At 39.5% G+C, this 27267-nt stretch overlaps 4 protein-coding genes across 8 annotated transcripts in view; 1 reads left to right on the forward strand and 3 right to left on the reverse strand.

Moving 5' to 3' along the window:
• The window catches only part of Cbl (E3 ubiquitin-protein ligase CBL), a 37799-nt gene extending 16460 nt beyond the window's left edge, over window positions 1-21339 (forward strand). The window contains exons 2-8 of one of the 2 annotated variants that reach the window (XM_076803030.1): window positions 9263-9409; window positions 9491-9757; window positions 9833-10052; window positions 10662-10826; window positions 15209-15482; window positions 16481-17071; window positions 17771-21339. In XM_076803030.1, the coding sequence (XP_076659145.1) occupies window positions 9263-9409; window positions 9491-9757; window positions 9833-10052; window positions 10662-10826; window positions 15209-15482; window positions 16481-17067 (1660 nt within the window). In that variant the 3' untranslated portion in view covers window positions 17068-17071; window positions 17771-21339. The remainder of the gene's footprint in view (window positions 1-9262; window positions 9410-9490; window positions 9758-9832; window positions 10053-10661; window positions 10827-15208; window positions 15483-16480; window positions 17072-17770) is intronic. The other variant, XM_076803031.1, reaches the window with a different exon arrangement.
• On the reverse strand, window positions 4304-8747 carry Gtpx1 (glutathione peroxidase-like 1). Of its 2 annotated transcripts, XM_076803042.1 has the most exons (6): window positions 8627-8742; window positions 5949-6056; window positions 5421-5523; window positions 5239-5348; window positions 5070-5161; window positions 4304-4832 (listed from the first exon to the last, which is right to left on the reverse strand). In XM_076803042.1, the coding sequence occupies exons 2-6, from the start codon at window positions 6007-6009 to the stop codon at window positions 4617-4619; spliced, it is 582 nt and encodes a 193-aa protein (XP_076659157.1). In that variant the 5' UTR covers window positions 6010-6056; window positions 8627-8742; the 3' UTR covers window positions 4304-4616. The 2 variants fall into 2 exon arrangements, with proteins under 2 accessions (XP_076659157.1, XP_076659158.1); XM_076803043.1 differs by lacking the exon at window positions 5949-6056 and having other exon boundaries at window positions 8627-8747.
• Window positions 19678-25032, reverse strand: Pex6 (peroxisomal biogenesis factor 6). 2 transcript variants are annotated; one of them, XM_076803029.1, is made up of 5 exons: window positions 24765-25032; window positions 24126-24584; window positions 22975-24045; window positions 22604-22903; window positions 19678-22039 (listed from the first exon to the last, which is right to left on the reverse strand). In XM_076803029.1, the coding sequence occupies exons 2-5, from the start codon at window positions 24547-24549 to the stop codon at window positions 21450-21452; spliced, it is 2385 nt and encodes a 794-aa protein (XP_076659144.1). In that variant the 5' UTR covers window positions 24550-24584; window positions 24765-25032; the 3' UTR covers window positions 19678-21449. The 2 variants fall into 2 exon arrangements, with proteins under 2 accessions (XP_076659144.1, XP_076659143.1); XM_076803028.1 differs by having other exon boundaries at window positions 24126-25032.
• A 374-nt stretch (window positions 25033-25406) lies between these two features.
• Amx (TM2 domain-containing protein 3 almondex) lies at window positions 25407-27228 on the reverse strand. 2 transcript variants are annotated; one of them, XM_076803040.1, is made up of 6 exons: window positions 26988-27228; window positions 26658-26862; window positions 26519-26586; window positions 26309-26452; window positions 25968-26233; window positions 25407-25854 (listed from the first exon to the last, which is right to left on the reverse strand). In XM_076803040.1, the coding sequence occupies exons 2-6, from the start codon at window positions 26746-26748 to the stop codon at window positions 25719-25721; spliced, it is 705 nt and encodes a 234-aa protein (XP_076659155.1). In that variant the 5' UTR covers window positions 26749-26862; window positions 26988-27228; the 3' UTR covers window positions 25407-25718. The 2 variants fall into 2 exon arrangements, with proteins under 2 accessions (XP_076659155.1, XP_076659156.1); XM_076803041.1 differs by having other exon boundaries at window positions 26944-26990.
• Window positions 27229-27267: the final 39 nt, after the last annotated feature.

The following is a 27267-nucleotide window of genomic DNA, read 5'->3' on the forward strand; positions in this document are numbered from 1 at the left end:
GCTAAAAATGAATCTGACAAGTATACACGTTTAAACATTCAATTTGGATTATTTCTTTTGCTGTTGGCAAGTTAAATATGAGTATAAAAAATATGCGGGTTTGAATATTTAATTTGGATCCATTTCTGTAGCTGTAGGAAGGATTAAAATTAATGTAGAAAATACACAGGTTTAAATATTTAATTTGGATCCATTTCTGTAGCTGTAGGAAGGATTAAAATTAATGTAAAAAATACACAGGTTTAAATATTTGATTTGAACCCTTCTCTGTTCCTGCTGAGAGTTGTAGGAAGGATAAAAATTAACATAAAGAATATACATAGATGAATATTTGAGTTCTATCATCTCTGTTGCTGCTGGGAGGTTACAAATAAATGTTAAAAATATGTGGGTTTGAATAATTGATTTGGATCCACTTCTGTAGGCAGGTTCAAATTGATGTAAAAAATATACAAGGTTGAATATTCGATTTCGGTGGTTTTTCTTACTATAGAGAACTGAAATATGAATGCAAAAATGTACGGGGTTGAATATTTGATTTCAGTCATTTCTTCTGCTACAAGGAGGTTGAAAATTAATGTAAAAAATGTGCTGGTTGAATATTTGATTTCTATCATCTCTGTTGCTGCTAGGAGGTTAAAAATAAATGTTAAAAACATGTGGGCTTGAATAATTGATTTGGATCCACTTCTGTAGGCAGGTTCAAATTGATGTAAAAAATATACAAGGTTGAATATTCGATTTCGGTGGTTTTTCTTACTATAGAGAACTGAAAGATGAATGCAAAAATGTACGGGGTTGAATATTTGATTTCAGTCATTTCTTCTGCTACAAGGAGGTTGAAAATTAATGTAAAAAATGTGCTGGTTGAATATTTGATTTGGATCGTCTCCATTGCAACGGGGAATTTAAAGATGCATTGAAAAAATTCACGGTGTTGAATTTTCGATTTGTAAACGGTCATGTGGAAGACAGAGCGTCGCGTCGGCGCGTTGGAAAAGCGGCGGATCTATGAATGGAGGCGAGCCTCGGATCAGTCGGCAAGCAAGGACGACTAATTATAGCGTTAGTATCTCTCGGCTTCGTTTTGTACACTAACCACGCACCGTATATACTATATATAATACGTGTATACACATATTATATATTTATATACAGCGCCGGTGTGCTAGTAACCGTGGAGAACAAGGTGTGTTTCTCGTACGAGCGTAATTCGAAACTGTAGAACGAGATTGTTTAGCCTGAAGTTTCACTTTCGTGGAAGGCAAACTTAACCCTTAGTCGCCGAGGTTGACTCTTGCTACCCCAACCCTTTCTTGGCTCGGTAAAAGTAACTTTCCTCAGACCCAAGCAACCAGCACATTAAATCCTACGCTTTTGCTATCTAGTATCCATTTTATCTGGAATACATGGAAATTGTGATTAATTAAAAAAATTTTATAGACTCTCTGAATCAAACTCGAGCGGTTCAAACTATTGCGAAAAATCACCTCCTTCCCTGTTTTATTGCGAATGCTGGAACCTAAATTTGTTTCGTACACACCATCTTAGATCTTCATTTGACCAATTGCGGTAATTACCGCGAACTTCCAACTACCCTCGGTATTAATTTTATCGAGTTCCGTGAAGTCGTTCGTCTACTTCGCGCTCTTAACCTTAATAAGTTCTTAATGGCCCGAAGAGGCAAATAAATTTCGTCGCAAAAAGAACCGGTGGTCTACCCATCCCCCAAGTTAAGGGCAGCCATGAAGCACCATCCGATTTGGAATCGATCCAAGGCGATGTGTGTCGGTGCTAAACAAGATACCTCGAAAGTACCGTCCTCAACGAAAAGATTGCATAGCTGGTAGCCCCGTATATCGAACAAGGATGCGGGGGATAACTCTATGGTACTACTTTTCGAATTGCATCTTGCTGCGTGCACACGTATCGCATTCGGAGCATTGGATTCCGAGACACACACACACAGAGGCGGGGGGTACTCCTGCAATAGAGGACGCGACCCAGTTTAACGGTGACGTAAAGCGGCTCAGGATTGAAATTCAGGAAGGACACGCGCCACGGCGAATCGTTGGTCTTCGCCCCTCCAGCCTCTCTGCATCCTCTCCCACTTGCATCCCGTTGCTCGGGTTACGAGCGTAGTCGCCTACTTTCTTCGAAATATAAATTTCAAACGGGACTATACCGCGAACGACGAAAGAAAAGTATTTCGCGCGACGCGACGCAACGTGTCGACTGTTCGTCGTTCATCCTTGACCCGCTCGCGGCACACGGGACTCGGCGCGGATGCCCTGTAATTATATCATCGCGTAGCCCGGGACACATCGACCCATTTTTCTGCTGGAGAACCGTGGATTGAACTCGTCTCAGACCAACGGAGAACCGCCTCCGAGCTCTACTACTGGGTCACGCTCCGATATTTTTCCAATCGGGCCAAAGTCCCGGAAAACTTCGCCGAGCCAGGGAAACTTTCCCGAGCCGAACCAACTGGGACGAAGATGGATGCAACCCTCGCGGAAAAGGTCAATCGTTGACCCGCCCGCTCTGAAGAAGCTCCTCGAATGCATTATCGGATGTCGAAATTAATATTCGCGACCCTCCATCGTTTCTACCTTTATCTCGAATTCATTATCTTTTCCGCGCTTCGCTTTGCGGCTGGCAACCCTTAGGGATCGGAAAGAGGACGGTTTTAACAGGACGCTGATGCTCGGGACCGCAGTCAGTTTACCAGTTTTTTAAATGCACTTTGTCTGGACTCGCTGATCTTCTCATTGCTCCCAATTCATATTGAAATTGCCGGCATTTAAAGTACAGTCGACTTCTACAGTGCTACTGTAGAAGAATAGAGTGTACGTGGATGCATCTTCTGCGGCAGTAACTGTGCAATCTTTCACAGCAATGTTTTTCACACTTATTGTACATTTACTACCATATTACGTAGACAGGACGAGGCATCTAACTCGATCAATTCCAATAACTAAAACTCGATAACTCAAATATTATTTCTACAGATGTTACATGATATCGAGCGGGACATGATGTGGCGTACATGACTTCATTATGATTGAAGGCGTTTAGGAGATTTGAAGGTCAACTTTGATTTTTTAAATGGGACTGTACACGTTTTCATGCACCGCAGTTTTCTATTCTCTATAAACAAGAAGTATTAACTCATGCATGTCGAAAAATGGTTAGTTTAGCAGATATTTTAATGTGAACATTGCTAGGATTGCATAAAACCCGCGGACTAATTACCAGTGGTAGTTTACCAGGTTTATACGTAACTTATACAAGGTACCGGTACCATTAAGCGACCATCAATAACGTAATTAAAGTTCCATTGGCTTCTCCGCCTCGATAAGGTTGATCAAAAAGTTCAAAGAAAAGGGCGCTATTAACACGTTGATTGCCACGTCGGTCATATGTGGGTGACACAGTTCTATCTTCAAGAATTAATTTCGTTCACAATACAATTGCTCGAGACGAACTTCACTGGGATTTGCACGATCTAAAAGATTTCAAGAAGTAATTCCTAATACAATTGCTCGAGACGAAACTTCACTGGGATTTGCACGATCTAAAAGATTTCAAGAAGTAATTCCTGCGATAAATTTTAACTTTGCACTTTTTATTACAATGACTGTACTATTGTGATGTTGTGGGATTTTTTGGGAGATTGTTCGGCAGTCAACGTGTTAACCTTTTGCTGAAAAGAATTTGCTGCCTAGGGGGTGGGGGGGACGAATCGCTATAGAATACTGTTGCATCCTCGTTTAAATTGTTCCGAGAGCCAACAGGTGACCAGATGTGTGGCGAGGCTGCGGCCACCGGAGGAATTCGTCTGCGGAAGGGGTGATTCACCTACGTTCCGGATATTGCGTCGACGATCATCCGTCAAGGAAAAGGAACGGGATATGTTTATACCGCTGATAAGTTTCCTCGACGCGCCGTTCATTGTTCTCGGTTATGGTCAGCGCGTCGAGTGCCGCGCGTACATACTTTGACGGTATGTCACCACCGTTTACGTTTCGTTCGTGACCGGGTCTATTTCCAGCGTCATTAGTGCCTTTCAGGCGACTCAATTTAATTGTCCGACGATCCCTTCAACGCCCTCGAGACCGAACCTCCAGTCGTTAGTACGAAACCCCGTCCAAAAGTAGCGCGAATCTTCTCTGAACGAGGCGAGGCTCGTCATTGATTTCATTGGGGCGAGGTGACTATAAAAAAATACCTAAATTGTCTCCGCGAACGAAGAAAACTAGTCTCTGAAAAGCTCGGCACAATAGTAAACGATTAAACGCAATGATTTTACAAATTGCAGGTGCTGCAACTTTTATTCACATGTACACGTTGCAAGACGTCTAATAGTCTATTATATTCATACAATGAGTTCATATTCTGTTAGCATAGTCTACATCAAACAGGTCGCACGATATACACTTGTGCTCGATAATAAAAACAGGAAGAAAGATTCGTAAGATTCAAGATACGTATCTAAAGTCTGCAGTGTGTAGGTGTGAGACGAGAGCAAATAATTTACGTGTTCGTCACGTGTGTTCGAAGTAAGTGTGGAATCGACGCAAACTTAGATTATAACATGTAGAGAGAATGCGGAATTAGAAGTATTTCTCGAGATGGCTTTTCAATTTGCTCGGGTCCACGTTGGGCCCGTGCCTCTCCGTCACTTTGCCTTCCTTGTTCACGATGAACTTGGTGAAGTTCCACTTGATAAAGCTGCCCAAGGTTCCTCCCTGCTCCTTCTTCAGATATTTCCATAGCGGATGTGCGTCATCGCCGTTCACGTCGATCTTTTCGAATAGGTCAAACTTCACCTAGAAAGAGCAGCCGATAACTCGTACGTTCTCGTTTCAAACGATTACAGTTTAAACTTCCTACTCGTAGGCGTTGTTACAATTTTTCTTTGTAAAATGTTTGGAAAACATAAATCGATCCCTATACTCTTTACATAAATAGTCCTTGCCGCTGATAGCGTTACGAGTCCAGCGGCTAGAATTATTAGACTACGTGCACGAAAATAGCGAGGTGCATTATCGAGAATATTGAAATACCTTTTGTCGGTCGGCAAAGCTGCATATTTCGTCGCTGCCTCCTGGCTCTTGTCCATTAAACTGGTTGCAAGGGAAGGCCAGAATTCGTAAACCTGCGAACGCATCGATTCAATGATCTGTGTTTTGCTTTCTAATTCACTGTTCAGATAGACATTTTTCTTCGCTTTACCTTTCGACTCGGCGTACTCGTCGTATAACTCGTTCAATTGTTTGTAGTTCGTCGCTGTTAAGCCACACTTCGACGCCACATTCACGATCAGGCATACGTGATCTTTGTAGCTGCGAATACATTATTATTAATACACCTTTCATTAGTCACTTCTTTTTAACGAAGATTAGTTGGCTTCTTACTTGGATAGAGGAACCTCCTCTCCTTTGATAGACTTCGCGGTGAAATCGTAAATGGATTTTGCCTCCTTGTAGTTCTCGTTTCCGCTCATGGCTGTTGCTGCAACTGAAATCGATTGATGTGCATAGAATCTATTGTTACAATAGAAATGCAATGGCGGAACATTAATCCCAGTGCGCCGTCTCGGTTTTAATTGTAACGCGATTTAGTATGTTTCCTAGTTTTTACTAAAAGCAGTCTCAATTTCAATACTCTACGAGTAAATTGCACGATTTTCGTAAGTACAACGTGAAAAAGAATATATAGAAGGAAAATATTCTAGGTCGGAAGAAATGTTTCGTTTTAGAGTTAAAATGGCTTCGAGTGCAAAGGGTTAGTAATAATAAGATCCCTCCAATTCTACCCATGCAACGATCAAGCCCGCATAAAATTTCATCCTCCACACAAAAATCTACCGTTATTTTGTTCTCACTGTAAGAGGATCACGGAATGGAGGGAGGGGCAGCTCTCAAACTTATCGGATTACGTGCCTGCGAAAGTTCGGATAACTTGAGTAAAGCCCATCGGCAGCACCAATTTTATAAAATGCATGTCTTCGTCGCGAAGTACGCAGTATCTGCACGACGGTGTTCCTGAAACTGTCAGTGCAAACACTGTGGTACATATAACTTTTACTACGCAACTACTTCGACTACTCGCGAGAAATATAACGAAAAAATATTTAAAAGAAACAAGAAATATAACGAAAAAATATCAAAAAACAAAACAAGAACTACAACGAAAAAATATTCAGTACTCAGGGCATACTAACAAAAAGAGAAACCGTGTAAGTTAGCGGCGTTTACTAATGTTTAAAAATTTCGTGTATGTCATTTCATCTATTACAAAAATATACGCAATTTTTGTATTTAGCATTTTGTTCTACCTCTAACTGTATGTCAAGTTTCATCATAATCGACATCTCCTAATATGACGACATTCCTTGGCGGTATACACTAGGGTGGACCTTAGTTGCTCTTGTGCAAAATTTTTTTTTTTAATTCATTTGATGCGACCCTTGCAATCTGTTCTACTCGGTAAAAAACTAATTCCCTCCAAATTTCAAGTCGATCGGACAAAGGGAAGACGTGTCGCAACGAGTTTGTTTATGCAAAAAATTTTAATTTTGCGAAAAATGAAAAAGTACACATTTTTTCAATCCCACTGGTCATTAAACACTATTTTAATGTAATATTCTTATTATATCAAAGCAAAAATTAAATTGTTTAATGAATTTGTTTAAGCAAAATTTTTAATATTTATTTTTTAAATATAAAATTTGATCTCACATTAATATAAGGAAAAGTGGAAAAAGACAGTTAAATACTTATAATTGAATATTTTGTTTATAGGCCTAATTATAATAAGAGTATAAATAATTTTTAAAAATCTGTACTTAATGTTGTTTTATCAATTTTTGGGTATTTTTCCCTATAATCGGTTACAATTTGTAATATGAATTGTTTTTCTTCTTCGTTTTTGCATAACGTTAAATTATAATCTTTCATTAATTTTACTGCTCTTTCTGCAACGTCATTCACAACTTCTAATTTTGTTATAATACCTATCGCTTCGATATAATTATTATTAGTTTCCCATAGTGCTGGATCAATTAAAAGAAAATCTGAATTTATATTGAACCGTTTGAAAAAATTATTTGATTCAGATGATACGAAATGTTGTATTTCCAAATTCGCAAGATTTTTAATTTCTATAGTCGTTGTCATGTATCTCTTATAATTATTATTATTGTTTACATTTTGTAGTGCTTGCACCATCGATCTTTTTGTTTCTATTGAAACTTTTTTATCAAAAAACGATAGCGCCGCATTCTCCGGTGACAAGTACCATAAATGGTTCACAATTTTTTTTAATGCCACATCGCTTATTTCTTCGTTAACATTTTTGTAATGAATTATATTTTTGATGAATTCTAGATCTACACGTGGCGCCATAGCAGCTATTGGGGTCAAAATCCACGGCTCAATATAAATGTTAATTAGAAATACACATGTATCTCTAATGCTACTATACTCTTCCTGGTTGAGAGGAAATTCGTTTCGAAAAATAAATATTTTTAAAGTGTATATTATTTTAGCCATCCACCTCGCATGGTGAAATGCGCCAGGCATTTTGAATGAAATGCCACCCAAAGGAATCCCCCCAAGAAAAATTATTGCTAATTCTAAAAGTTCTTTGTAGTCATCTCTTGGGTGACTCATTTTTGTGTAATTTTTAAAAATTTCGATTTTTTTTGTATATCATTAATATGTTTCAGAACGTAATCGTCGTGCGTTCCCGGGATGTAATTATTTTTATTAATTTCAGGCCAACTATTTTGAAATTTTTTAAAAAGTTGAATATTCGGGCCTGTTGGCGACCGTTTGGTGCGCTCATAGCTATACTCCGTAATGTAATAAACCAAAATATTGACAATATTGTTGAAACTTTCAAGTAAAATTTCTTATTATACAACCAAAAGATGATATTTTTATGTTATAACAGTAACTCTTATCATTAAAACATAAAATTTGAGTTGCATGTAAAATTAAAGGGAAATTACTGAAATTTTCAAACTTCAAACCGATTGCGACACCCTTTCCTGTTGTCCAATTGAGTTCTTCTTCTGCAGAACTTATTTTTTTTTGATCTGGAACAGATCTAGGGGGTCGCATAAAAAAAATCAGATGGTCGAAAAATAAGGTCCACCCTAGTATACACATGACTCAGCAAAAATCTAGGATCAATATACTACGGATTAAATAATAGTAAATTGGAAAGTTATCGATCGTTCCAACGTTATCTGTTTCAAGCGAATCTATAACCGAGCGAAGATAAGATTGTAAACTTCTATTTTTTGACCTTGGCGTAATTTTGACGCGAAAGAATTCGAAACTACCAAAAAATTTGGAAACTATTTCAGCGGTGTGGCAAATACACGATCTGCGACGTTCAAAATTTTGCGCACGGGCAATCGATTGCCATCTGTCGTTTGTTGCGCGAGTCTCGAGGAAACCGTCGCCTCGTATTGCACGAGACGCGCAATATTTTCGTCGAATGTAATTGCTGAGTTTGAACCATGAATGCCTTTGCGTGTAGTATATAAGCGACGATGATGTGTGCCCGGTGCTTAGCAATGCGTTTCGATGATGATATAAACGAATCTTACCAATAATTCGCTGACAAATCTTGCAAAGGTGAAGCCGTGAACCGTTCGGTGGCAGCTCTGTTCTCGCACTGATGAGCCGGCCGCGAATCTACCAGCGTTTACCAGCGTCTACACGGCTTACACACACATACATCGCTGACGCGAACCGGTGTAGGCAATGATGCCACGGTACATGGTTCATCGCAGTGGAAAATGACTTTCATGTTTCATCCATCTCAATTTTCCATTAGTTACGTCAAAATGATAGCGTTTTTGAAATTTTTCGAAGACGTGACTATCGGGGTTAGGCCACCTTGAATCGTAACTTTCCACAATTTTCTCTCGTACAGGAATGTAATCGAAGCAAAATTTCGAATATTCCCTTTGTTAGGCAAGCCTTGAAGAATATTTTGATATTTTTTTTTACAAAATCGCTCCGCTGGAATTTTTTTAATGCAGCTTTAATTCGCAACCACTCTCTTCGCAATGTAGATTACGATCCCGTAATTTAAGCTGAAGAAAAAACAGTTTTATCATGGATGTACGTAGGATTCTTTTTTTAGCAAATACTGATTTATTAAAAAATTTGTCGTACAAATATTTAGCAGAAAATGTTTTAATAGGTCACTGATGAGCAATTCTATTGTTTGTTTTCAGTACGCTGGTCCCATGGAAAGTATTCAGGGATAAGTTGAATGAGGTTCATCCCATTAGTTCTGTACTGCAAGCCATGGCACTGAAATCTACGATAGACCTTACGTGCAATGACTACATCTCCAACTTTGAGTTTGATGTATTTACAAGGTAAGCTCTCAACTGTGAAAATTAATTATCATGTGTAAGATAACAAGCCTAGCAATGCTAATATCGTTTGAATCCTTGCAGGTTATTTCAACCATGGTCTACGCTTCTACGTAACTGGCAAATTTTGGCTGTGACTCATCCTGGATACGTAGCTTTCCTCACTTACGACGAAGTGAAGGCACGTTTACAAAAGTATTGCAGACCTGGGAGTTATGTGTTCCGATTAAGTTGCACAAGGCTGGGGCAGTGGGCCATTGGCTATGTCACATCTGATGGGGATATTCTTCAAACTATACCTCACAATAAAAGTTTATGTCAAGCCCTGCTCGATGGATATCGGGAAGGCTTGTGAGTATTCCCTACAATTTTCTTCGTTGCAATGCAATTATAATCAATCCCTAACATTTGAATATTCGATTTCAGTTACTTATATCCCGATGGTCATAATGTGAATCCAGACCTAACATGGGCAGTACAGCCTACGCCAGAGGAGCATATAAAAGTCACTGCTGAGCAATACGAACTGTACTGTGAAATGGGTAGCACATTCCAGTTGTGTAAAATTTGTGCAGAGAACGACAAGGACGTTAGGATAGAACCCTGTGGACATCTGCTTTGCACTCCATGTTTAACAGCCTGGCAGGTACTAAGACTAATTTCATCAAAATTAATTAAAAAGATAACATCGTACAACATATTTCGATTTCCACCTTTAAACAGGCATTCCTGGTAGGCTTTTTCGAGCTTCGTACGAATCTGTACCTGTCTTTAGGCATAGTTGAGATTAAGAGGAGTGAAGAGGATGTGCTTGTTTATGTTGCATCTGCGATACAAGCAGTAATAGTACTACAGTATCATTTGCTTATTAATTTCTCTATATCCATCCTCAAGGAAATTATGAATCAGTAGACTGCTTTTGGAGTTTATGCATTTATGATAAAAATTTGTAGATCAAAAAGCAGAACGTTAAAGACATTTCAGGAATGTAAAAATACTGTGGTGTTCTTTTCGACCGATTAAACTGATTAAGGAAAAAATGGATATCTATTTTAGCTCCTGGTAACAAATTCAGATAATTTCGCATAAAAATCCGCAGTCTATGAATCAGTGACGAGAACGTTGACAATAGCAAAGAAGAATCTATTATCGTTGCTTTGATCGTTCGTCGCAGCTCCAACATAAACGTGCCATAAGAAACGAAAGCCTCGTATCCGCAGGAAAAGAGTAAACCTTATTTTGTTCGGGTTTGCAGGACTCCGAAGGGCAAGGTTGTCCGTTTTGCCGAGCTGAAATAAAGGGAACCGAACAGATAGTCATTGACCCGTTCGATCCTCGAAGAACACACCGACCAGGAACACATTCGGCGTCCGCTAGTAACGCGTCGACCCCGACACGGGATCTTGACCCGGACACCGAGGTATCCGACTAGGAGTAGCATCTACCCCTCATTACACTAAATGTGCTCTATGTATAACATCTTCTCCCCGCAACACGCCTCATATTTTTTTGACGAATGCCTGACGCATTTCACCGCGAGATCTCGAATTTTCTACGACCGTGTCATTGTCATATATCATTTATAGGAGATATTAGTCATCGAGACAGACGCGTTACCTCTTGCGAGGTACGCGAAGCTTATTAAGCATAAAACGAAAAGCAGCATCGACAGTGGTCGCACGAATGAATGTTCAGAAAAAAACCGAGCAATGTAACAAGGGACCAACTTTCTCGTCTCTATGTAAGCTTTGTCCGATTCATTTTTTTCTTTTTCCATTATCCTACTGTTTTCATATTTTTTTTTTCTAATTTGTTTGTTATGTACATAAAAACTCGCAGAATGGCTTGACGAAATGGAATAATTCATGGAAAAACGTTTTTTTTTGCAGTTCACACGCGCAAACGTGTTCGTTTGTAACAGCACGTTTTTGTTTCTTTTTCTGTTTCCGTTTTTAAAAGAGTACAATTGTCGAGGCAGAGAGAAAGAGAGAGAGAGAGCGTGAGAGAAAGAGAGTAATTGAGAAAGAGTGAGTGAGAAACAAAAATTAAATAAATGACTTGGCAATAATGGAGACCGCAAGGTAGGTTGCTTTTGTTGCATTACACCGCGTTCAAGGGCTTTAGCGTGTACCTCATTCGTTCTCGTTTCATTGATCGCGAGGCGTTTGCATTTATGATTCATGCTTTCTAGTGACAAGAACGCTATACACGTCGTTCAAGCGTACACGTCCATTGGTCGCGGTTGCTGCGTGCAACGATTTATTTCAAGGCAGACCTACGTCGGGGACATAATGTTTTAGAAGTAACATTGTAGTTACGCCGAGTCGCGTAACCCGCGAATCATCACTATTACGGTTTATCCGCTTTTGTTTTTCGCGCACGACAGAGGGAAAGCTCTCTCTCTCTCTCGCACGCGACCAGTTACGAAACGAGCCGACATTTCGCATGCATGTGCCAATTGTGTGTAGCTGGCAGCTGCGGCTCCCTTGCAATATGCATATACGACTGTTGAAGTTAGTGAAGCTTTGTTATCTCGCCGGACAACTTGTAACGTTTAGGTCAACCCTTTCACAGTCCATTTTTTAATTCTACATTGACTGAAACTACAAAGTCTCCTTTGCGGAAAAATGTTCAACAATTTTGTTTCGCACAATATTTCCAGTCACATTCAGTACTGTTTAAAGTCTGTGATTCGTAAGGACTATTTTAGTGAATTATTTTAGGCGATATAATTTTCTTTTTTTAATATTAAATTTGGAGGTGAAATTTAAAACTGTTTCTTGTGATTAACGCAGAATATTTTTATTTTGAATAAAGATCCTCGGTCTGCTTATTAAGCAGTTTGATATCTGTTCGCTTGGTTAAAGATTATCGTTGCATACAGTATGCTTCAATTTTTTATTTTTGGCTTACTATCTTCGGTTGAAGTAAGCGGTTCGGTTTGTTTTCTGTAAACAGTACGAAATCCAGTAAACATTTCGTTGTCTGTACAGTCTGAAATTCCTTACGTACGATTCGATCTGTTTTATTCGATTTTTTACCATTTCGATCGACTGCGAAGGGGTTGATGCTTCTTTCAATGGTGTCTCTCTGCGCGTTTGTCGCGCAGATGGCGGAATCCCTCCGGTTAAAATCGGTACTTTATCAGTATTCTGTGTAAGCAATGGTAAAGGCATAGAGAAACGAATGGAAAAAAGGTGGTCTCGATAGTGCTCTTGGACAAGAGAGATAGATAAAAGCGTAGTTCTCTTCCGCCGGAAGTAGCATAGCTTATATCGAGCAACGGCCATGAACCGTGTAGCTTATAGACGGACAGGGACACGCGCACACACACACACCCCAGTTCGTTGTTTTTCTGATTTTCAATTTTTGTATTCTATTAGACTTAATTACGTACCTGTTGGCGATAGGAATAATGTAACAACAATGCGGCATCTTTACCAGGGCAAAGATGTTTATTATTTTCTTTACTTTAGATTATTTATTATTTATTCCGTTCACGATATAATGCAAACTATCTTAACGAACCTGTTCTTTTTGTTTTTATACGCCAGCGATCGTGCTGGTCGAACGCCGAATCTCTATTCCGTGGGTACATTCTCCGTACAGTGGAACCCCCATTGTCCGAATCGACGAGAGGATCCACCGGTGTCTTGCCACGTTCTTGCATCCTCTATAGTCCTTCATGCTTCGTAGTGTATTTTTAATCGTGCAAGGATAGACTCTTTCCGTTTGCCGATCCATTCGAGACCCTTTCGCCGATCCTGTCTACGCTTGTAGGATTTTTAACGAGGGCCCCTTCATTTTCACCGGCCCTCGCATTTCACTAGACCGATACCTAAGTCCTGTTACCGATGTTCTACCTGGGAATCGCAATTCTACCTGGAAAATAAACTTTCGTTGTGTACGCAATTTCTACCGTTCAGAAGAGGAAGAATAGAATAGAGATTAAGAGTGGAGAAAGATTAGGAACGTAGAGAAGAATAGAGAATAATCCCGATATATTCGGGAACCGTAATATACTCGGGAATAAACCCGACAATTGTCGAGAATTCTGATATATTCTAGAATCCCGACCGAAACCTTCGTTTCGATCCCAAATAAAATTCTCGACCCGTCCCGACCCGACATTTTCGGGTTCCCCCGCACACTTCTGCCAAAAACGCATACACAACAGACGTTTAATTTCCAGCTAAAAGATTGCGCTCGAACACAATCGACGGGGCTCATGCATCGACCCAGTGTAATGATTTTGCGCTATTCTCTTGTCTCGCGTTTCGCTTGTGGAGTTTCAGGCCGCCGGCGAATGTCCCGGCGGAACAATAGCGTTTTGCCGTTAAAAAAGCTGGTAGAATGGGGGTTCTACTGTGCGGCCTTTCTTATTATATACAGAATATCCTAGATCCTGTGCGCGCGAACGCCGTACACGAGCCTGGAACTTAAGTAAAAAAGTCGTACTCGTTGTGTTTCGTTTTTCCTCTCTTGTTTCTTTCTTTCTGTTAGTACGCTTAAGATCGGCCAAAAGTTGACGGAGAGAGCATATTCGTGCATGTCTGTCGAGAGCGGCAGAGAAACGGGAGAGACAAAAAGAAAGCAGAGCAAACAGAGACGGAAAGGATGATGATAGACACAGTTCGCTGCGTTCACGTGTAGTCGTTTAGCGTGTCTTGTGCGTACAATGAATAGTGCTGCTGATCGATCCGACTTCTGTTCAGATCCGTTCGCTGACTGTGTACACCAGCAGCAACGAGAGGGGTCTAAAATAAATATTTCGTAAACATTTAACCCATAGCCTACGTTTTCTCCTACTCATTGTACATTTTTTCTCAGGGGAACCGAGAAGTCTCTCTTTCGTTCCTTTTCTCTTTCTTTTCTCTTTTCACGTTTATACATATATATATTTTTTGTTTGTTTGTTGCGAAACCATGTCGTCGTCGATCCTCGTCTGAGCCTTCTCCATTTTTTTTCTTTTTTGGATCACTTGTTTCAGCAAAACAGGGTATCCCCGACACAAAACTCGAGCCAAGGTGTAAATCGTTATCCTTGTTCGCATGATCGTTTTTTTTTTACCTTTATTTTCATAACGTTTATCTACTGGGTCCGTTGTTCTGCCCGCTGCATGATCGAAAACTAATCGGTAATGTACATAGAGCCGACGGGGATAATGCGACGGGGGTGAATCTCTTTCGTTGCTGGACGCAGGTAAGTGGACAAACGCATTACGGCTATCCGCTTTCACGCTTTGTACTTATGCTCGCTATTGATTGTACGACACGTTCCCGCGAACGCAGGGTGCCTCGACAGCCTATACTACCTCGAACTAGAACGATAGTTTTCTCACCACCCTGCTCCAGTTTTCTTTTCATTTCTTTCTGTATAAACGCACCCAGACGATCGAGACTCTTGCAACCGATCGTTCCCTCTGAAAGCTCCCTGTACATCTTGCTAGCTGTCGATCAATTTCCATTGCCGAATGTCGAAATTGTTTAACGAGACGTCTAACACCGAGTCTGCATTTTAAACAGTTGTACAGGATCTTCATGTGACCTGAAATTTCAAAGGAGATACTCTCATAGGATCATCGAAGCATCGCTAAAAATCTAAGAGAAATCGTTGAAGCCTCGTCTAGAAAATTTCTATGTCTAGAAAATTTCTATGCTACTCTTGCCTCTGGCCTCCTAGCGGCTATCAGTTTTGAATATGAACATCCTGTACACGTTAGAACGAACCGGGACCTGTCTCTTCTCTCTATCTAGTGATACTGAAAGTTAATGCAATCTCCTGGTACTCTCGATGTTTTAGGAAATCATGGACCTCTGCAACGGCCACTGCGGGTCCATGTGCGAGGACTCGGACGAAGACGAAGACTCCAGCCCAACGAATTCGCCCGTGTCGACGCGAAGGGTTGTGCCAAGTCCACCGTTGCCTCCGCGACGACTGTCACCGTCACCAACGCCGAATAGTCATTCGAGAAGTCGTCATTTAACTGTGCCGAAGGAGAATGCGCCACCGCCACCCTCGTCCGCTGTTAACGCCGTGTTTAATTCGAGCGCTGACAATCAACTGAATAACAATAGTTAGTATCGGATGGCTAGCAAGCCAGTTCAGAGGCAATGCAAGATCTAAACGCGCGCTTTTCATATGGAAACTTAAAATTAGTGTTATTAGCACGGCCACAGTTCCGTGCCTCGTGTATCATTCATGGAGATTGTAAACAAAAATCTATGAAATGAATGAAGTGCTTGTATTCGATGAATTGCACTTGAACTTTGGAGTTTGGAGGGCGACATTGTAATCTATTCAAGACACGAGTGGTTATTATCGCTTATGAAAATGTCTGTCATGCTTTATGATCGAGTTTGGATGATTGGACGGTGAACGTGTTAATCAGCGACTGTCTCGGGACTGCTTAACCAGTTAGCTGTTGCGACCTCTTTGAAAAATGTGTACCTAAGTTGCGTCGCAAAAATTAACCACTGTTTGAATTATAGCTGTTTTGACGAGTATACTCGTCATGACACAAAATATTGCCATTTCTTCATAACGAGTATACTCGTCAAACATAGTTAACTGGTTAAATAACTGCTAGTAGATGAACTGTTAAAATAGAACCGGGCAACGCTGTTTGAACTATAATAGTCGAAATGTTTGATCTAAATATTTCCCTTATTTCTGACCTCGTACGACCTTGGGGGTCATTGTGCTACATATGAGTAAATTAGTCTGGACCCACGCTTTCATACAAACTAAAGAAAGCATATAGCATTCCATTTAAAAAACTAAAAGTCGCCTTTGTTTCTTGAATGATGATGTACATGTAAAAAATTTACATAGGTTGTCGCGTTGCCAGTGAGATATACTGTGCGTTCTTCCTTTCCCATTTTATTTTAAATACTCACTGTTTACGAGAAAAACACTGGTTCGATTTACCGCGAATACACGGTGTATGTCATGTAAAATAGTCACTTTTGGTGCCCCGTAAACCTAGTGTTGAGCCAATGAAAAGCGTTCGTTTGCGATAATGTGAGAGATTAGAGATGCTGAGGATACTGATGTCCGATTTTGTTGCAACAGTGAATTCGGAGGCAGGGTACGACATGCTGCACCGAGCGTCATCGCCGTCGCCAGCGCCGCCGATACCGCCTGCGCCGTTTCCGGTTAGCAGAAGTCACGTGCGTCGAACGCAAGGGAATCACATAGCCGTGGCACAGCCACAGCCGCCCACATTACCTGAAAAACCTAGTCGTTCGAGCGGCGCGTCTTCGGCGTCGAGTCAAACGACGTCGAGCAACAGCGTGCCGCCGGTTCCGCCGCCGTTATCGGTGCCGCGACCCCCAAAGTCCGGCAAAGAGCACAATAGACAGGATCACCACTACGAGAACACGATCGTGATACCCGGTACGAGACAGCACGTCGTGAGGAACATTAATCTGGAAGCGAATACGGCACGATTGTCCGCCCTAATGAGAGGTAAGGACGATCCCACCGGTTCTGCTAAGCCAGAATCCGCGGCATACGAGAACGTCAACGTCGAACACATTTCCAAGCTGACGGCTCTCGGATTCGCGCAAGACGCCGTGATTAGAGCGCTCGTTATAACTAGGAACGATCTTGAAATGGCTTGTGACATACTGCACGAATTTGCCACGAAATCGTCTTGACCAGGTATGCGTAAAAATGCAAACCTACCAAACAAAAAACCTGCCTTCGAGTAACTCATGCGATATACCACCTTCAATCATGTCAACCTAAAACGATCAGCGATACATCCATCTTATCCATGATTCTCTTAATCAGTAGTAGTCTGTTGCGATACTAGATTGGTAAATGCGAAGTGTCTTTTTAACACTTTCAGCGCCAGCACAGCGGCCTCGTATATCTCATAAAGCGAAAGTAATTTATCTAGGGAAATAAAACTTGAAAACTTAAGACATGTGATATTGAAAATAATCTTTCAGCCTTCTTGCAAATTCGCGTCAATGTAACGACGCTAAAATTTATTTATAAATCTGGGCAAGTAATTCCGTCTCCCATTTTCTTTTGTAGACGTGGTGCTTAAAGTGTTAAAGAAGTACATTGCCAAAGCAATTGGAACCATTGTGCTAAGTAACGCTAAGGATTAACATGATTAACATTTCCAATCATTAAGCTACAGAACGTGTACCGGTAGAATGTAAAATCAAACGCAGATCTAAACAGGGTGTTGCAATAGCTATAAAAGACGACAGTTTATACGCACCAATCTAGTAAGAGCAAATGCCTAAACAGTTGATAAACTCGACATAGTACAGAAGATAGAAGTCCTACCACCTTTAAGGGAAGCATAAGTATTATCTCAATCAGTCGATCTTCTTTTTGTTCCAGGGTCGAACACAGAGGGGTCATAACTGGCCTTCCTTGTGCGCAGAAGCATGTAGAATTTATGAACTCTGAAGCGTGGAAGGAATGTGAACTTCCACAGCTCAGGGATTCTTGTTCTGTGAGAGCAATACGCATCCCGGAAACAATGAAACAAAAAAAGATTCCCTCTCAAGTTAGCCGGGCGACGCGCGTCCTCGACGGTTTGTCTCGAGAGAAAAATCAACTGCGTGGAAAATTATTTTTGCACGCGTTCGAACAGTGGTTCTTTTAGGGTCTTATTACCGAACACTTTATTGTGGGAAGATGTTCAGAAGCACCAGTGTTGTATCTCTTTTCCTCGAACATAACGCGCATGCGTGTACGTATACAAGAAGATGAACAAAGCAAAAAAAAAAAGAAAGAAACAAACAAACAGAAAGAAGACTGCTTAAACAAAACAAAAAAGAAATAACCGCGATGAGACACTAATTATAAGTACGAGTGATGAAACGTTGAACTTCGCGAAACAAGTTCACGCCCGCCGAGTACAAAGTATTTCGTTTTAACCGCGGTCGACCGAGCGATTTCACTCGACCATTTCCCTCCCCCCTCGTAGCTTTCAATCTTTCGCATGTAGTCTAATTATGTATTTCATTCGTATACTTAAAGCGGTAATTAAAACAAGTATGCTTGGAGGTAGCGACGCATAGTGGATTGGCAAACCTAGCGGCTCCGCAAACGGAAGCTCCCTCTTCTAGTCTAAATCGGGTTCAGAGGTCCTTATGCCCAAGACCACCTTCATCATCTCAAACATTTTCGAAACTAGTCTGATAGAAAAACAATTAATTTACAGACGAGCCGCTTCCCACTAAACTGTCACTGTTCTACCGTCACAACCCCCTTTGTCGACCTCTGGGTGCAGATATACCTCCTACAACTCGCTGGATTTACTGTTGTAGGGTTTACTGCTACACGGTCTTTCCTCCATAACGTCACGCGGCTCCAGAAACGTAAAGAAACATTATCTTCGTCTTGGCCGGACACCGTAGCTATCAAATACCCAAGGTCAAGATACTATTATAGGGTTGATTGCTATGCAGTCTTTTCCCCATTACGTCGCGCGGCTCCGGAGACTCAAGGTGTTGTCTTAGTTCTGGCTAAATATCCTAATTGTCGAATGTCCAGGCCAAGAGGTACGTCAACATTCGAAGGATCTATAACTACGAGATGGTAGGGATGTTATAGGGGGCCGCAAGGTGCGACGCTACGGAGGAAATGTAGTGCCTCGCTGTATCGTTACCTCCAGGGAAACAGTGAATCGCATGCATCCACGTAAGCGTACAATGGCCAAAATATCTACGCGTAGGCTGATTGTAATTCCCTTTCGCCGGTATTCCTCTTTATCACCGAGTCTGTCACTGAGAGGAGGAATATCCATTACTTTTTATTCGAAAAGCGAAATATCATTTGAAGTGTACGTGCTTCCTAGAACTGAGTTCGCACGGGATTTTTGTCGATTTCTTTTGTTGCATCGCGCGCAGCGATTAGCGTATTTATCGAATGTGATACTTATGTTAGCGTACGTGTGTACTTACGTACGCCGCTATCCTCGACCGCACTAAATAAACCTGTCGATACAAGAGAAACGAGACCCGGTAATTAGTGTATCTGCGTTTTAGAAGGAAAAATCTAGAAAGAACAAAAAAAAAGAAAAATTATAAGGGTATTTAAAGTAATCACGTTTTCTGTAGTTCGATTAAAAAAAAACGGAACGAACGAAACCAACTGGCTGATCCGCGAGCATGTTCGCGGATGTCTTCGTGTTAATCTGTTAACCGAGGAAGTCTTATTTATTTAATCGACGACTGTTAGATTTTATTGTGTCGAGTATCGGTGCAAAGTCGTGGACATTCTATGTGAGCATCAATTTATTTTCTTACTTATAAGTTAAACAGGTTTTACTAAATCGAACACAGGAACGTCAACCGGTTAACAGATCGACGGCCGAGCAACGGAAGATGGTTTTTACTTTTACGAAGCTATCAAGCGGACATGATTTCTAGAATGATTCAAGAATAAAAATACTCGTAATTCTTAAAAAGTTTTCTCTCTCGCGAGGCGCGTTTTAAATGTACGTTCGCAACGGCTACGCCCACGCAATCCCGTGGCTTTCGTCGTATCGATTCATATCTTGTATTGTTGAAAGGTCGCGACGTTCTGATGTACGCGTGTGCGAAACGCGTTTCCTTTTTTTTTTCTTCTGTCGTGTAAACGATAAGTTAGCTGACAAGGCATAATTCAGGAAAGTCATACACAAGTTCGTACATCGAAGCAATTGTAAACGGAACCGATCTTATCTCGCGATCATACCAAAGGTACGTTATTGACCGCCGCCTATGGGAAGTGAATAATTCGTGAGAGCCTGTGTACTGTGTGTACGTTCCCGATAGCGCGATTCAATCCGTTTTAGAGCGGGGGTTCTCGACCCTTTCGCGTGACAACGCCTGACCATAATTCTGTGGATATACATGTACATGTATATACATATATATTTATCTTTTATCTTTCTACGATCCCGTTAGTGATCCGGTTGAGAATCCCTGGCACAAAGAAATCAGGGCACGTGTCGCAGGGCTACGCTCGCGAGATATACCACTTCGAATGGCCTTGCTCCACAAACGAATCGCGGAAATCCAATGAAACACGATTTAGTCGTTCAACCCTTAGAATTCGGACGCCTCTGACACGGTTGCTGGTGCTCGGGCCTACACAAGCTCTTGCTGATTAATTTTTCTTAATCACATCTCTACAGAAACTTCTCTGGAGTACATTGATCTTCGGAGATTCTATCAGTTCTTAACACTGGGTTTGCAGGACGCGTTCTAATATTTTTATTTCACGATCATTGAGCTTGTAAAGATGCATCCATGAGGAATTATTCAACAAATTTATTTCTAGTATATATTTAAAAAAGAATGGCTAAAAATTTGGATAGACACATTCTTACTATTTTTATAAAGTAATGTAAAATAGTAATTTTTAGTGTTGAAATGCATAGAATGAAAGGGGACTTTAGAAAATAGATGTTTTGAACTACTGAGTCTAAAAGGTCCCGGGCACAGAGTCTAAGAGTTAACTGTAGAGAACTGACCATGTTCAGAGAGAGAAAGAAAGAGAGAGAAAAAGTAAATGTATTCCTTTATTTCAACTGCTATGAATTTGCATGAGAACAATTAATCCAATCGCGTCCAGTAAAGGAACCCCTTATTCGTTTGTTACTGAATTTCATGCCCGGTATAGGTACACAGTGGATTTAGCTATCCTATTTTTCTACATTGTATATTTCGGATCAGTGTATATTGTAACAGAATTTTTAATAAGGTAGGAAATGGAACCGTTCAAGGATCGTGCCCTCGAAATTAGGTATTTGGCACTGCTGCTGTTCTTCGTCACGCACTAGCGTCTAAGAGTAACCGTTCTGGTGCAATATCTAGGGATAGAGCGTAGATAATACCTTTCTTGGTTTAACTGTTCGTTGTAAAAAAATTGTTTTACATATTTCCCGAAATAAAAAGATCGACTGTCGTTTATAATATTGAAAGATGTTCCACCCTCGAAAAGCGGACGCTTCATCGGAAGCGTTCGTTCAATAATTTTGTTAATGTCTGCGGCAGAAGTCGCTCGACTTCGGTATTTCAAATTACTATGACGAAGACAACTCTGTTTGCATTCTTCTGTATCTCTCTGCCTCTTCCTCGGTGACAGAGGGGACCATTTCGCGAGCAGCTTTCAAGAAGTCCTCCAGTTCCACGGTAATAGGTTCGTTCAAGTCGTCCATTAAATCATTTTGTTCGAGTTTGCTCAATACTTTACGCGCGGCGTTCAACCACGCATTGGAGCAGACTGAGTACAGGTCAGCCCCAGTAGTATGAGCCGGTAGCTGATCTATCAGCTGTGCTAATTCTTCGCCGTTCTCGCGCAATTTAAATTTACGAGTCAATGCTTCCAGCACTTTGAGTTGAGCGTCGCGGTCGGAATGAATACCAACGTATAACAATTTGTCGAATCGACCGGGTCTGAGGAGCGCGGGGTCTATGAGGTCTGGCCTGTTCGTCGCTCCTATAATGAAGATGTTGTTGGCACCATCAAGACCGTCCATTTCAGCAAGTAGCTGGGACACAACGCGGTCCATCACCCCTCCACTGTCACCGCTGCGGCCACGATTCGGTGCCAACGAATCCAGTTCGTCGAAGAATATTATGCATGGAGCTGCTGATCTTGCTCGTTCAAACACTGCAATAAAGTAGTACAATATTAATACTTATACTTCGCCAGATGAATAGTTTACAAATGGAAAATAATTGCTAAAGGTGCGAACACAGTTGCAGCAGTTGCTCTCAGAGAGCGAAACAATATATTCATAATTAGACTGCGGATTTTATGCATTTATGACAGAAATGAGTACGTACAATTTAAAACAGGGGACATATAAAACCGATTTAAGGACATCATTTTATCAGTTTCAGCTTAATAAGATGAAAGAAGAAAGAAATTTTTATTTGGTTCCTTTGTCTTGCGATCAATGCCAACGTTTTTTATTTTGCGTAAAGATCCGCAGTCTATTTGCAAACAAGTGTAAACGCTTCTGCAAGTTGCAAAAAATGTTGCAAGTTACTTGATAGTGCATTCACAGCTTTACAAACTGCAATAATCAAATTGACCATGTGACCAAACCGTAGGACCTGGAAGGCCCAAGATGAAACCTAATTTTAGCCCCATGTTGGGACCAGTCCGAGAATCATTTTAAATCCGTGTTAAAAAACCAAGAACCAAGATCAGGTTTTTAAATGATGTTACCCTGTCTGATGTTCTTCTCGCTTTGGCCGACATACATGTTCAACACTTCTGGACCCTTAATGGATAAAAAGTGGAGTTGATACTCCGTTGCAACGGCTTTAGCGAGAAGAGTTTTTCCAGTCCCAGGTGGCCCGTATAAAAGCAGTCCAGATTGACCAAAACCGAGAGCATTTAAGAGAGGTAGCTGAATGCGACGCATAATTTCGTGCTTCAGTTCCGCTAAGCCGCCTATGTCTTCCCAATACACTTTTGGTACACGAGGTACACCCTTGCAGTCGGTGTATATTGATTGCATATACTCTATAAATAAATAATGAGAAAGTTAAAAAATAAGTAATACTTCCAAGCCTTTTTTTATGTTATAATTTTACCATAAGCCTTGTCAAAGTCTTCTTGAGTCAGTGTTAACGAATTCAAGTCAGCATCACTGTGCTTGGTATGGAATTTGACTGCATGCAGTATTAATGCATTCAAGTCTGCGAATCTGTAGTCAGAACACATTCCTGCAACTTTAGATAGGTTTGATTGACAATTTATGTTTCGTTTTTTGAGTAACCATGAAATCAGGTCTGTTCTTTCATTTTTATTCAGATGTTCCATCTGAATTGTCTCGATAAACATTCTGTTTAATTCTGCTGGTATCTCAGACTCATTTGCTGTGGCTATTATGATAACTGGATACTTTAAATGTTTATTGTACAAGGTATTTACTTCTGTCGAAAAGGTGGATATAATTCTTTCATCTTTTTGACCTTCAGAGTTTTTCCCAAAGACTTCTATGTTGCTTAGACAAAGTATACATGGCACCGATTGCTCAGCATTGTGCAATACAATGCGTAATTTAGCTTCCGTTTGTGCCGATGTTAAAGCCTGTACTTCTGCCAAGTCCGTGTAAAGAAAATTTAAACCAATCCTTTCTGACACTGTTTGTACCAATTTGCGTTTGTTAGAACCCAGTGAACCCTTAATCAGAAATATTGGCTTAATAGGTAATTGAATATCACATTTAATAAATGGCAAAATACAATTTTCTAAATGTATCAAAACATTTGTAAAATTTGGTGGATACGGTTCCACTAGTTTCTCTTTGGCATCAAGATAAGAGTGTCTTCGAGGTAGATAACTATGCACATCTGACTCTTGAATAAGTGTTGTCTCCTCTCGCAAAATGTAACAACCATCCTTCACTCTACAATTTACATTCTCTTTAGCTTTAATAGTATTAACTTTAAAATATATCACAGACAACAAGGGATTACTGTGTGAGTAAATTTGATCCTTTGCATTTATGGCAAATAAATCATTTTTTCTTAAAAATCGAGGCTCAGAAAAGTAATCTTCTAGTATAGTAGCAATTAAATCGTTTGTGTATTCGTGTGAATTTGATATCAGAGAAATTCTTGCCACTGCAGCAAAGTTAACGGTATTATCCTTTATCGGCACTGAAATGAAATACAGGTACTTATTATTTAGATAATTATTGCAAACAGATATTTCTTGAAAATATTTATTTTGTACTTACATAAGAAACAATTATCAATTGTACATTGAAGTGCATTTTCTATGTTATGTCTAGCAATTTCACTTACAAATACTTCGTTTGTATCTGAATCATTTAGTGGCACAACCAGTAATTTGTACTTTTTGAAAGATACTGTGGAGCATACGTAAAACCAAGTTGGAGCACACACATTAAACAGTTCTATATTTGCCAGTAAACAAGAATTACAATCTATGTAATACTCTGCTTCATCATATGATTGTTTGAGCACATTCTTGAATTCATAGTCTGGCAAAATTTTCCACTTGAATGTTGTGTTCATTAATACTTTAAGTTTATAAAATACATAACGTACAAATGTATAAAAAAGTATGAACTTATAATTGTGTTTCATCAATCTTGTTAGTTCTCGTAAAAAATTGATATAAAAATATAGGGTACTCATGTTACATAAGTACGTTTGTTGAAAAGATTGATATGCTGAAAAATAAATACATACTTTAATAGTAAATAAGATAAATTAAAAAAAGAGAAACGGGTCATACATAGTTTTTCGTTGCATATACAAAAGAAAATCGTGCATTTCAAGTGCCGTATTGGCAATTAATATATAGTCAATCTCTTTAAAAAATGGTTAAAAGTAAACATCATTGTGCATACCGATCTTAAACTATTTATCCAAGTAATTATACAGAGAAAGTTCGAGAATAAATACAAGGTCTTTTTCATGTCACGATATCCAGTGGCATAAAAATTATAGCAATTCTATTTTTGTTCAGATAGTGTCAGATTATGTTATCGATGTTGCTGTATCGATATTGTTCATAAGAAGAAAATAAATACAGTTCTAACATTTTAAATAAACTGTGTTTATTATTTTATTAGGTTAGAATTAACCTCAGGTGTCTACAGCGCCGTCTACATATAATCTGAGCTAATTTTGTAGCACAGCTGCTAACAGAGAGGATATGAGCACTGACGGTATACCTCGTCTGTGCTAAAAGATTGTGTGGGTTTTGTTCCATGCTAAATCTGGGTTTGACAAAAGTGGAGGCCTAAAAAACCCCGGGCATGAGTACTCTCATATCCTCTCTGCTGCTAATTATAACAACAATTGAAACGGGAAAAAATGTTCAATTGTTTTTAAAAAAGATTTCGCTCTCGCCGTAAAGAGGAATGTAAATGTTGGCAAGTATCGTCTGCTACGTAACATTTGAATTTACCTTACTAATTATTTTAATGTGAAAGAACAAACTCAAAAAAGAATAGGAATGTTATAAATAAATATAGATAAGCGAAAACCTTATTCAAGAATATTTTATTACATATTTCAGAGATATATCAACAATATCTGTTTTTATACACTTAAGAAATTGTACATATCAGGTAACAACTTAAAATTAATAAAAATATTATATTTATGAATGAGAATGATTCAACATACATATATATATATACATATCACATTACAATTCAGTTCTTTTAGACATAATAAATAAAACGTTCATATTTTACATAGTAAATTTAGATAAGATCAATCATTGCTATCAACAATTAAACTATAAATTTCATCCTTTTCTGTAAAGAATATAGATTATGTTATACGAATGGCAGTTAGATGTATAATGATCCATCTGCTGGACCTAAGTATCTTACAGAAATGAGTATAACATCGATCAGTGTCCATACACCGAGACCACCAAAGCTTAACAGTTTTCCAATTCCTTGATGCCAATGACCCAAATAGAATCTACAATGGATATTAGTCAATATAGAATATTTATGCTTTAAAAATCATAGTAGTACTTCTATCAATTTAATAGTAATACCAGGCTACTACTTAATAGTAGAATAACAGCATACCGATCAGCTCCAAAGCCTCCTAAAGTAATGCTTAAAATTAGAGCGGTAGACCACCTATATCCTACAGTCCAATTACACAGTAAATTTTTCATGAATTTGCGTCTCCCCAGACAGAGAATGTTACTATTCACTGTACAATTTGTTTTATAGTATTGTCTAGGAGAAGCCACAGAACTGCAAGAATTCTTCTGTTGACAATGGTGCTCCCAATGTTCTGTTTGATAACAATAGCGGCATATGTACTTCTTTTGGAAGGTTTGTTCACCCTAAAAGTATAATTCATGAATTACTATTGCACAAACAAGAAATGCTAGAATATTGTATATATTTACTTTACTTACAATACAATCGATCTGATCTAAGACTGTACAATTTGCAGTATACACTTGCCCGTATACACAGTTTGAATTTAAATTACAGTTTAAACATTCTCCGCTCAGTTCTGAACACATAGTACCACTTGGGCATAGTCTGGATATTTCCTCCTGTAAACGACACAGTTGTAAAATAAATGTTTCGGAAATTGGCAATGAAATAATTTGTGGTATTACCTTTTTATTAGTGTATGCTGGTGTAGAATTTACATTCACCTCCTTCATTATGTTACTAACCATGCTATCTGTGAAGAAAATGTCTCATGAAAACACATTGTCAAAAAATTATGAAAACATTGGAGACCATTATATTTACCATAACCCATAGAAACATGTTTCACAGTGGTCATCAGAATTGCCAGAAGAACGAAGATCACATTTTTCGCATTAATACGTATAATATTCATCGTGGACGATTGTTAATTGATAAGATTAGATTTCACTCTTCACGTGCAAGAAAACATAGTTTCTCTTCTCCAATTCGACCACTTTATAGTTTCAAAGGAAACCCTTTAAAACACCTATAAAATGTAAAAGTGCATATAATAAGATAATTTCACGAAGAATCGGGGACAAAGGAAATCATTAAACTCGATCTAAACCAAAACAACACAACGTGTTATTCTAGGGACTAGCGATGTCGAACCTTTCAGTCGTCCAACGTTATCTACATCCTATAGTTTCTAGATAATACCATAATACATTCATCTTCGGCGGTAAAACTATTAATGTACAAATATAAATAAATCATGCATGTATTTATCGTTATTCGTATAGAGCTTTTTACTGAATATTTGGTTGATCTTCTTCATCTGTATTATAAATTTCTATTGTCTGAATTAAAATTGACAGCTTTGGTAGCAACTCCCTAGGTCGGCCAACGAGCTCTTATTGTGGTGTGTATATTCTAGTAAGAGTAGGCTGTG

The sequence above is a fragment of the Halictus rubicundus genome, chromosome 17 (assembly GCF_050948215.1).
Source record: "Halictus rubicundus isolate RS-2024b chromosome 17, iyHalRubi1_principal, whole genome shotgun sequence".
Classification (NCBI taxonomy): domain Eukaryota; kingdom Metazoa; phylum Arthropoda; class Insecta; order Hymenoptera; family Halictidae; genus Halictus; species Halictus rubicundus.

Excerpts from the sequence above, each read along its gene's own strand:
- Pex6 (XM_076803029.1), bottom strand. The coding sequence starts at position 24,549 with ATGAGTACCCTATATTTTTATATCAATTTTTTACGAGAACTAACAAGA. Across the intron at positions 22,904-22,974 it reads AGACTTTGACAAGGCTTATG|AGTATATGCAATCAATATAC; the intron begins GTAAAATTATAA and ends ATTTATTTATAG. Across the intron at positions 22,040-22,603 it reads CGAGAAGAACATCAGACAGG|TGTTTGAACGAGCAAGATCA; the intron begins GTAACATCATTT and ends ACTTTATTGCAG.
- Gtpx1 (XM_076803042.1), bottom strand. The coding sequence starts at position 6,009 with ATGCATTTTATAAAATTGGTGCTGCCGATGGGCTTTACTCAAGTTATC. Across the intron at positions 5,524-5,948 it reads AGTTATCCGAACTTTCGCAG|TTGCAGCAACAGCCATGAGC; the intron begins GCACGTAATCCG and ends AATCGATTTCAG. Across the intron at positions 5,349-5,420 it reads GAGGAGGTTCCTCTATCCAA|CTACAAAGATCACGTATGCC; the intron begins GTAAGAAGCCAA and ends ATGTATTCGCAG.
- Amx (XM_076803040.1), bottom strand. The coding sequence starts at position 26,748 with ATGAATATTATACGTATTAATGCGAAAAATGTGATCTTCGTTCTTCTG. Across the intron at positions 26,234-26,308 it reads TAGATCAGATCGATTGTATT|GGTGAACAAACCTTCCAAAA; the intron begins GTAAGTAAAGTA and ends TTATACTTTTAG. Across the intron at positions 25,855-25,967 it reads GGAGGCTTTGGAGCTGATCG|ATTCTATTTGGGTCATTGGC; the intron begins GTATGCTGTTAT and ends TATCCATTGTAG.